The sequence below is a fragment of the Sciurus vulgaris genome (genome assembly GCF_902686455.1).
Source record: "Sciurus vulgaris genome assembly, chromosome: 11".
Lineage (NCBI taxonomy): Eukaryota > Metazoa > Chordata > Mammalia > Rodentia > Sciuridae > Sciurus > Sciurus vulgaris.
Genome location: NC_136472.1, coordinates 1625584 through 1636163, shown reverse-complemented (window position 1 = coordinate 1636163; position 10580 = coordinate 1625584). Strand labels below are relative to the sequence as shown.

The 10580-nt window shown below is 63.4% G+C and overlaps 1 protein-coding gene across 1 annotated transcript; it reads right to left on the bottom strand.

Moving 5' to 3' along the window:
- Nucleotides 1–2133: 2133 nt before the first annotated feature.
- On the bottom strand, nucleotides 2134–9605 carry MRPL23 (mitochondrial ribosomal protein L23). The gene is made up of 5 exons (XM_079104992.1): nucleotides 9497–9605; nucleotides 6954–7076; nucleotides 5957–6039; nucleotides 5275–5348; nucleotides 2134–2379 (listed from the first exon to the last, which is right to left on the bottom strand). Exons 1-5 carry the CDS (start codon nucleotides 9511–9513, stop codon nucleotides 2218–2220), a joined length of 459 nt encoding a protein of 152 aa, XP_078961118.1. The 5' UTR covers nucleotides 9514–9605; the 3' UTR covers nucleotides 2134–2217.
- Nucleotides 9606–10580: the final 975 nt, after the last annotated feature.

Here is a 10580-nt window from a genome sequence, read left to right as displayed (position 1 = left end):
GCTCACGTGAGGGTCCTCAGGACGCCAGGGCCCCATGAATTATATCTCTAAGGAAAATAGTCGGCTGCGCTCCTCCTGCCCCACTTCCTGACCTCCCCTCCCCTAAATCAACACTGAAGGTGCAGTCTGCGGCCTCCCTCCAGCAGGGTGCCCTCCGCCTGCGGCTGGGGGAGTGCGGGGGCCGACTCCGTCTCCTTCTCCAGGCCCGAGAGGCAGGAGAGAGTCGGGCTCTGCTCAGACCAGCAGGGCAGTGCTAAGGGCAGGAGGCCCAGGGGGGTGCCATGGCCACGCAGGGTGTGGCAGGCTCTCTGGAGGGCACCTGACTGGTTTCGGGCCCACTCCCCTCTCCCCTGCCATTGCGCACACGCACCCACACTTGTGGGAGCTCCCGGGGGGCCCCAGCTGACCGGTTCTGCCAGCAGGCAGCCCCTGAACCCCTCCTTCCCGCTCCCGCTCCGCAGGTGCTCCCTGGGGCCTCAGCTCTCCCTACTGAGCCTCGTCGTCCACAGCCCCTGGCCACAGTGGCCTGGCTGGCACCTGTCGCTGCCATCTGTCCACCTCCCTGCTCCAGGTGCCCGTCCAAGACCTGGACACGACTGCACATCCACCTGGAGCACCCACACCAGCTGCTCACCTGGCCCAAGTGGCAGATGGCTGGCACTCACTTTGGCCCTAGGCCTTCTCCACAGGGCAGACTCGGGCACCCACCTCTGCTTCCCAGCGGCCCCAGCAGACCCACTAGCACCAAACACGTTACTACCAGAGCCACCAAACGCCTACAGCATCTCCTGCCCGCAGAGGCTGGTCTCAGCCTGTGTCCACCCAGAAATGGACAAGATGTCCCCGGGGAAGCAGGCAGCGCTGCTCATGGGGGTGCCTGGGCTTGCGGGTGCCAGGTGTGTGTCCTGTGCTGCTTCACAGTCCCCGCTGGTACGGCCAGGCTGCTTCTGCTCCGATGGAGGCCATGGCACCCCCTGGTTCTCAGAGCTGTGGTGTGCAGGTCTCAAGAGCACAGGTGTGTGCAGGGCGTGCAGCGCACACGGAGACTTTCCACCCACACCTGCATGGCCACAGTGGGGACGTAGAGGGCAGCTGGGTGCAGGGACCACTCCCACCCCAAACCACACCCTGGCCCCTCATCTTACTCTCCAAGTCCCAGTCTTTTAAGCCTCTGTTTTCTGGGAAAAGCACTGAAATCAACAAAAGTCTAAGGTGACAGACAAGCTCTCAGGCCTCAGGTCCCTGCTCTGAGATGCTCTGGTTGGGAGAGGGCATCAGGAGACCCAGGCTCAGGCAGCCCTGGGGTCTGTCTGGACCCTGGCCTTTTTCTGGAAACAAGGTTCATAGCCATCAGGGTGACGTCTGGGAGGGGCTGAGTGCCCTCTGGGACTCTCGGAGGGGGCGCGACCTAAGACTCCAAAACCAAAAACCCAGGTCCTCATGCAGACAGGAGTCTAGAGGCTGCTCTGGTCTGTCCAGCCTCACTGGACCGAGGTTCCGGGCCGCCTGCCATGTTTAAGTCCAGCTAAGGGTGCCTTACAGCCAGGCCTTCGTGCTGAGTTGCAGAAGAAACCCAGGAAATGCAGGCATGTTCTGCACCACAATAGGACACTGGGTGCCCACACCCACCCTCTCCTTTCCTGACCTGTCCCCACCACTAGTGAGCCACACGGAAATGGTTGAGGCACAGGCCACGCCTGCCTGCCGTGGGCCCCTCACAAAGCTCCTCTCTGTAACAGTGTTTTCTGCCCCACTCGACACCCCGCCAGCTCCATCCTGCTGACTGTGCCAAGCCAAAACTCCGCCCGGATGGGGTCCCTGGCTGTCTCAGGGAGGGTGGGGCTGGGGCTCTTCCTGGGGCACATGCCCTTCTGCCAGCACCTGCCTCTGCCTCCCGGTACCTGAGCTCAAGTCACAGGAGGAGCCAGCTGGCGTGGTCCTCGCCTGCCTGTCCCTCCACTGTGGGAGCCAGCCCTCAGTCCTCAGGGGAGTCCTGGACGCCCCCGTTGCCAGAGCCACACGGAGCCCAGCCAGTGGCTCCCGGGTCTGCCGGTTCACGGAGCCAGGCTGGCCACTGTGGGCACACACGGCTGAAAACCAGAGGCACCAGACAGAAGGGAGCAAAGCTTCCAGCCTTTCTCCTCACAGCAGGGCGTTTATTTGGGCTGTCAGAACTTCTCAGCCACTGGGGCCTGGGCCGCCCCAGCCCGGGCCTGCTCATAGGCTGAACCAGTCAGGGACGCCGCCGCGCCTGGGGCTGCTGCTCTGCCTCTGGGGCTCCTCTGGAATCCCGCTGGGCCCTTCCTCCATGGGGCCTCCTGCAGGGCTCTGCTCTCTCTCAGGAAACAGGTCTGGGAACGTGAAGGTCTGCCCGTGGGCCTGGGGAGAGAAGGCAGCTCAGCTGGGCACTCTGAGGCAGGGCCTTGCTGCCACCCTGCAGTGCGATGCCTCCGAGGCCCAGCAGCGGCACCGGAGCTTGCACAGACCACCAACCCCCAGCTTTTGTCTAGCAGCAGAAGCCCTCGGCCGCCAACGCCCCCTTTCCATCCACGCTCTCCCTGCAATGGTGGCTGCAGCAGCCCCGGGCTTGTTAAAAGTAGCCCAGTGAAGGCCCAACCACTGGCAGCAGCCAGGTTGAACTGGGGGCAGGAACTAGGCACAGAAAAACAGGACACAAATGACATCTGGTGCCATGCTAAAACATTTTCCACCCAAAATACCTGGAGGCCGTCACCCACATTAAAGGCTGCCCCTCCCCCAGGCCCAGAGCTTGGCAAATAAAACACATAGAAAATACGCAGAAACCTACACACGCAGCAGTCCATAAATCAAGACCAGCTTTGCAAATTAACTGGCTTTGTGTCTTTCGCTAGTTCATTCTATGTCAGCATGGCCATGTCCCAGCCCAGGCCCCAGCACAGGGGCCAGGCACTGGAGTGGGCCCGGGCGGAGGGGACGGTGCCTTCGCTGGTATCAGCAGGCAGCTCAGAGAAGTCCGGCGTGGCAGAGAGGGGCCGCAGCCCTCCTCACCGCCAGCCAGCCGCCTGGAAGACCACCGAGACACAGCGGAGGGGTGCTCGCGGCCGTCAGGAAATCTGGGCTGGCAGGCAGCCAAGGATGCCCTGGGGCAGACACGCACCCCCGAGGACGCGGGCCTGCAGTTCTGGTCACAGGGCGCCAGCCTGTGGGGACCGCCCTGCACGCTGGAGGCCTGTTTTTCCCTCTTTAGAAACACCCACAGGTCATAGTTCACACACAGGGACTTGGGCCCCATGGAGGAAGGGCCCAACAGGGACTTGTGTGTAACACCTGAGCTGATCCTGCTGGTTTCTGGGGTGGGGAGCCCCAGAGGGGTACTTGACGAGGACACGAGGGGGACAGTGGCGTGGGGAAGGGTGGGGGCAGCCAGCACGGGGACGCTCAGCTCCTGGGCTGGGTGCCGCTGGCTTCCTGGGGAATGCCCCTCCTCCCAGAGAGGGGAACAGGGAAGGAGGGGAGGTCAGAGGAACAGGGAGGCAGCCCTGGCCCCATAATCCCTGGCCTCTGGGCCACTGCCGGGCGGAACGAGCCTGCCCCTGGCCGGCGGCGTTTGTTCTGGGGCGGGCGCTCACGGTTGGTGTGCACCGCTCACTCAAACCAGCCCTGTGTCAACGCCCTCAAAGCTCTTTTTGTTATGTGGGTAACTCAGGGCGTGCCAGGCTCCCTCCAGGACCCAGGGCCAGAGAGGGGCTTGTCAGGCTGTCAGGGGAGAGGGGGCGCCCCCGCAGGGACCGCATCGGCCACTGCTGCCAGCCCTCCATCAGCTTGATGGCTCTCTCCAGGTGACTCTGCGGGTGCCTCACAATGAGCTGTTGTTAGAAGCCCCCCACCCCTGGGGACCCAGAGGTCACCCTCAGCACATGCAGACAGGGATGGGTCCTAGAGTCCCTCTGGGGGACAGGGACCAACAGCCACAGCCTAGGCTGTGCAAAGACCTGTTGAGTTTGGGGTGGGGGCCTTCCAGATTCTAACCCTGGGACAGGAAGAATGCTGACAGGGACGCCTGGGCCCAGGTGCCCTGCCTGTCCTTGGCCACCTGGATTTCACAGGGGGAAAGCGGGCTGGGTGGCAGCTGCAGACACCAGATCTAAGCGCTGCCCTCATGAGTTCAGCTTTCATGCGTGAGGTGGGGCTGGGGGACGCAGGGGCTCAGATGACTCAAAGGCCACTTGTAACCATAGCTGTCTCTAAAGTGACTTGTGGCAAATGCCGGCACGGGATGTCGCCCACACCCCATGACCAAGAGGGTCACCCAGGCAGCAGCACACGGCCCCACCAGCTGGTGGTCGCTCTGCCCACCCAGACGGCTGCTCTAAGCACGACTCCAGGGCCCCTTACAAGGAGCTCAGTGTCCGCAGAGGGCCTTGCTAGGGGCCTCTGAACACCCTGCCCTGGGGCTCCACCCGGCCGGGCTGGGAGTTCACATAGCGCTACTGCCACCTAGCGGCTGGGCCCACAGGCAGGGCTCCCTGGTGGGTTGTTTACACAGAAACTGGAGGAAGCCCCCTCCCCCACAGGTTCCAAGCAGTGGGGGGCAGTTAATGGACCCTGCCACCCTGCAAGATTCCCACAGAGGCCATGCGGCCCCAGGCCCAAAGCTGCTGCAAGGTCAGAGGGTGTTCTGCCTGGAGACTGGAGCCGGCTGCGCTGCTGCACATCTTGGCCACAGCACACTCCAGAAGGGAGCAGAGGAGCCACCAACCATGTCTCAGTCCCAACAAGCCTGGGTCCCCTGGCCAGGGCACGGGGAGAAGCAGCCTCAGCTCTGGCTCTAGCACCCTGTGCTCAGACTGCCAGGGCTGAACGGGACCAAAGGCCTGGTGGAACGTGCTGGGCCCGCCCCACATGACCCTGGACCCTCAACTACCCCTTCATGGCTCTCACACCCAGACCATGACGGTGGCATGTGCCCCCAGGGACACTCAAGCCTGGAATCTGGACAAGGGCAGGCTCTCAAGGGGCCAGCAGCTTAAGATGCCTGGATACTCTGGTTTCTGTCAGAGCCAAAGCCGGGGAGGAGGAGTCTGCCACTGGAATGGAAGGGCGCAGCGCATGTCGGAGGAGGCCCTGTCTCCTGCTAGACGGCCGGTTCTGCTGGGCCCCTGAAGGTCCCTGGCTCCCACCTGGCCTCAAAGTCTAGCCCTCCCTCAGGGGCTCTGGTCCCTAGCGCTGGCTGCACAAGCAGCCCAGGGACACAGCTGTGGCCGTGAGCAGAGGCCAGGGCCATGCACTCACCAGCTGCACGTAGGCCACCTTGTAGTCGGGTTTCTTGATCCTCACGTTTCTATGGTCCCTCTTCCTGTTGGAGCCTACGGGAGGGAAGCAGATTGGACTCCCTGCCCCAGCACAGACCCCAGCCCCACAGCCCAGGGAGTACCTTCAGAGAGGCTGACACCCTAAGGGGCTCTGTCCCCAGCAGCAGGCCAGCACCAGAAGCACTCAGACCCACTGGCTAGTGCCACTAAAATTAGACTGTTTAAGTAAAAATGACCTTTGAAATGAAAATAACAAAAGACTTAAAGAGAACACAGTCTCAGCGTCTGCTGAAACTCCTGTCTGGGATTCCAACCTCGGAGGGCACCAGTAAGCTCTTCCCTTCCACCCTGACCGGAACGCGGGGCCCTGCAGGTCTGCTGTGTAGGAAGGGAGGGGTCCTTCACGGACACCCGTGGAGAACCAGGAGGAGGATCGGGGAACGGGGCTCTGCCGGCCGCAGGGTCCTCCCGGGAGTGGGGCATGGCAGGCTGGGGCAGCGCTTGGGGGGCCATGGCCGCAGTCCACGCCCTGAGCACCGCGTGGCCCTGGCAAGTTACCCAAACCCCGGGAGCCTTCTCTCCTCGGTGCCAAGGGAGCCCATGGTCTGGGCTGCCAGCGCCCCGAAGTCCACGCAGACAGAGCGCAGCAGCCTGCCACTTACCATGCTGCACCCGGGTCCGCACGGCAGCCACCGGCACGTTGTAGATGCGCTCAAGATAATTCCTGAGGTCCACCCTGGTCATCCTGGACGAGGGACAAAGGAAAGGGAGGGAGACCAGGCTAAAAGGCAGTGTGACAGAGCAGGGGGTCCTGAGCTGAGGACTGCTTGGCATCACTGGTCTGAAGCTGGGTGGGGTCAGGAAGACCCCAGAAACACCAACGGTGCTGGCTGCTCATCGCAGCCCTGTCTCCCTGGACACCGGGTCTAGGGCAAGAGGGGGACGGGGCCTCAGGCACTGGAGCCTTGCTCCATTAGCCTAGTCCACTGGATCCCTTCCCTCCTGGCCCAGCTGAGCCCCCACAAGGGCACTGCCCACCCAAATGCTGCTGGGTACAGACAGGCTTCCCAGGCAGGCCTCAGTGGGCAAGTTCATGTTTTTTTAGCAGAATATTAAAGGTCACCCCAAACTCAGCTTTGAGGCCTCTTCTGCCCTTGCCCATGGGTTGGCAGTACAGACCCTCAGCTTCCAGACCTGCTGCTGCCCTCCCCTTCCCCCGACTGTCCTCCAATCCCGACCTGGTAACCCAGAACCCTGAAGCTTCAAAGCAATGCCTGCAGTCTGGCTGGGATAACTGCGTCACCCTAGCCAAACCAGGCGGGAACTGAGGGCTGACATTCTGGAAGCCAAGCTGAGCAGCTCTGCAAACCACAGCAGGTTCCCAGTCCAGCCTTCTGGGATGCCTTTCCTGGGAAGAAGACTGGGGCAGGAATTCAACAACAGAACAGAGGAACCGAGTCCAGATGGTGGGCTCTCAGCTAAGCCTTCCCCAGGTGGAGAGTGAGCCAGGAAGCTGCGGAGGGCATGCTCCCTGCTCCCCACTTCCTGGGGCCCTGCACCATGTCCTGTCCTTTTGTCCTTCCAGGAGAATCTGCCCCTGTGAACTGAGCTAGGACAGCCCCCAAGGCACTCCCCAGAACAAATTCCTCTGGGGCTTACTCCATGGGTATCCGGAACTGCACAGTGTCCTCAGGCTGGGCCGTGCCGGGCCGCACCAGCTGAATGAAGAAGTTGGTTCGGAACACACGGAGTTGGGGGCCGCCCAGCTGGTACAGAGGGTACCTGCTCAGGAGAGATTTGGGTCCATGTCACATACTCAGGCCACAGGGCAGGCCCTAGTACCCGCAGGGCTGGGACAATTCAGATCCCAGAGCAGTCTGTGCCCACCTCATGGTCTGCCCAATGTGGGCGGCAGCTCCCTCCCCCTAGCATCAGCTGGAGGGAACAGGGTCTGTTGAACCCAAGTGCCAACAACAACCAGAAGAAGAGAAACCGATATCTAGCACTGGGATACAGCTCAATAGCACAGGACTTGCCTAGTATGCCCAAGGCCCTGAGCTCAACCCCACACCACCAAAAAAGAAAAGAAAGAACAGAAGCCAGGGGAGCAACCCACAAACAGACCAGAGGTAGGCTGCAACTAGGAGCCACCAGTCCCCACAGAACAGCTGTCCAGGGCCAGTCAACCCCTGCTGTCATGAGGTGGAGCAGCAGAGGCACTGTGGCTAGGCAGGTGGACTGCCCCCTCCCTACACAGAGGACCCTGGCCTGGTAAAAGCAAGCTAAGGCTTGGCTGTGAGTACGGTGCTCAGCAAACTCATGCCTCCTTAACAAGTTGGGCAGACCCCAAAGCGGACAGAAGCAGCCGAGGGGTGCGCAGAGTTAACACCTCCACCACCACTGGGCTTATGCCCTGGTAGAATTTCAAGCAGAGTCCCCAGTGGTCCTGCACGCCCCCTGGCCTGGCAGGGTGGACATGGAGCCCCACCTGCATACCTGCCTCTGGGTCTCAGCCCTGAGGAATGGCTGTCCCAGTTCCAGGACCCAGGAGCTCAAGGTCTGCAAGGTCTGAAGGGACATGGGGGAACCATCTGGGGTCCCACCCACAGCTCTGTGAACCTGAGGTGCTGCACATGGGCCCTGCCCTGGGGAGCACCCAGCACCGTGGCAGAGGGACTGCATAAGCAGACACTGACCTAGCTTCAGGGGTTGCACGTGCTGGTCCTCAACCTCCCAGGTCTGAGGGGCACCAAGGAACCAGGTAGGAGGCAGGGCTGGACATGAGGACTAGCCTCAAAGCTGAGAAGCAGGCACCTGGGGGTTCAACAGGTGGCCAGACTGCTGGGGATTCTGAGGCAGCACCCTGGCAAAATGTGTGCCCACCTGCTGAGCAAGGGAACACACCAAGGCCAGGCCAGCAGCTCCATATGGAGAGGGTGCTTCCCACACCCTCCTGGGCAGGGCCTGGGCCTCTCTGTGCCCGAGTTCAGGTGGCAAGGGGCACAAACTGGGAAGGCCCCAGAAGAAGGCCCTGAAGCAGGAGGGGCCATGAGAACAGGGGCAGGCCTTGACTGACAGGCCCAGGCCACTGTGGCAGTCCAAGGGGCACACGTATTCCCTCTGGTGCCCAGCTATGCACCACATACGGGCAGACAAAACAGAGGACCCACTCCCTAATGGTGGAGAAGGGGATCCACGACTCACAAGCCCTTCTCCAAGCCTTGGGAGTTGGGGCCCAAGGGTGGTACTGTGCTGGGGGTCTGGAAGGGCAGAGACCACCTGATGTAGAGGCCACGCTGGCGCAGTGTGGACCAGTCACAGGTCCACGTTCTCCCAGGCCTGTCTTCCCTGACTCCCAGGCCCCATTCCAGGGTTTCTTAGTGGTCTGGGGCCTCTGGCTCTGGAACAAGCACAGTGCCCACACCCTTCTCCTGGGTCTAGGGATGGCGCAGAGCTCCCCCAGCCTGTCTGCCTGCTTGCTGACCCCCTGGCCAGGGAGGTCCTCTGGGGGGGCTCAAACCAGGCTCCTGAGAATATTTCACAAATAACTCAAACTTAACATATCTCAAGTGGAACTCCACTCCGCCCTGCCCGAAATCTCAGACCGGGCTCCCCATGGTCCGCGGGTGACTCATCCGTGATCCCACCCAGTCCCTCACCCCCACCCCCCACCCCCACATCCCATCCATAGCTCGTCCCTTCAGCTGCCTCTGGAGCCTCGGATGAACATGAAAGCTGGCCAGGCCCTGCCCTGCCTCTCCTGCCGCCCTGGGCGCAAAGCCTCCATTAGGAGGGCAGGGGCCCCTGGTCCTGGTCCAGCCCTGTCCCAATGTCTGCACAAGGAAGCTATGGGGGGGGTCCTCGAGGTCTCACTTCAGCCTTCTCTCCAGCTGTGCGTGCTGGGGTCCCCAAATCCACCGTGTTCCCCAAAGCCACTGGGGCTGACATTCCTTGGGGCACTGAGTCACGTGTTCGCCAGGAACATGCGCGTTTCATGCTTACACTCATGACCCGCGCTGCTGGGCCCGGGCACCTGCGGGGACCTCGTCCCGACCCCGGCCAGGGCTCCCGGGCGGCGTGCCCCTGCGGCCCGCGCTACGCAGAACCACCGCACGCGCGTGCGCACCGCCGCCCCCGCCCCGGGCCCCCCGCCCGCAGTTCCCATTGCGCGGCTGCACGGGCTCTGCCGGGGCCCTACTCACAGCACGTTCCGCGCCATGGCGAACGCGCCTCGGCCAGCAGGAAGGAGCGGCGCCCGTCCCGCACGGCGCCCGCGCTGGCACAGCGCCCCCTCGCTTCCGGAGGCCGCACCGCCCCGCACCGCCCCGCACCGCCCCGCACCGCCCCGCACCGCCCCGCACCGCACCCCGCAAGGCATCCCCCGCACCAGGCCCGCACCCCACCCGCACCGCCCTGCCCGCGTCCAGTACCGCCCCGCTCCACCCCGCCCCGCACCGTCCCGCACAAGCCCGCTCCGGCCTCCCACTGTGCAGGGCCCGCCCACGTCTCACGTTGCAGGGAACTGCGCCCCGCCCCGCCCCCAGCGCCCGCCTTTCCCCCTGCAGGGCCCCACACTCCCCAGCGCCCAGCCAAGCATCTTCACGCACCGCACCGCAGGACACACCACGCCTTGCCCCGCCCAGCCCAGCCTGCTGCGGGGCATCATCTCCCGCACACTCCCAGCCCCGCATTCCTGTGAGCCCCTAGACGGTTCCCCTCCCCGTACTCTGTTCCCCCACCTCTTCCCCGCACCCGCACTCACACCCGCCCCATAAGGCCCACCCTGGACATCTGGGCCTCAAATACCCGCCACGTCCCTCCCCCGCCCCAGCGCCTTCCACAGCAGTGGACACCTCTGGACACTTCCTCCCACCCTTCTCTCCCCGGAACTGCCCCTGCCTCCACACCCCAACCCCATCGGGACTCCGCCACAGTCGCCCACCCTAGTGTCCGCTCTCCCCCTCCCAGCCACTGAAGTCACAGCCAGTGGGGGCTCCTGTACGTGGCGGTCTGGGCTGGTCGCAGGGTCTGGGGCCTGACTGGGGCTACTTCGCCCACTCTCCACTCCAGTCAGGATTCTCGGGACCCTCCCCCTCCTCCGCTAGCTCCGGGCCAGCCCTGCTCACCAGCAGCCCTGCACACTCCCCATGGCTGGCTCCCCAGCCAGGCCTCCTCCAAGAGGCCCCTGGCCTCTCCAGGCCTTTCGGTTGGACCATCCCCCTTCAGGCTGGGCCTCTTCCAGGCTCTGGCAGGCGGGCCTTTGCTCAGGGGACCCCTGCCCCCCAC

Bases quoted from the DNA above. Each gene is read 5' to 3' on its own strand.
- MRPL23 (XM_079104992.1), bottom strand. The intron at 5,349-5,956 runs GTAAGTGGCAGG...TCCCTCCCGTAG, and splicing joins GCGGACCCGGGTGCAGCATG to GCTCCAACAGGAAGAGGGAC. The intron at 2,380-5,274 runs GTGAGTGCATGG...TTCTCTCCCCAG, and splicing joins AGGTGGCCTACGTGCAGCTG to GCCCACGGGCAGACCTTCAC.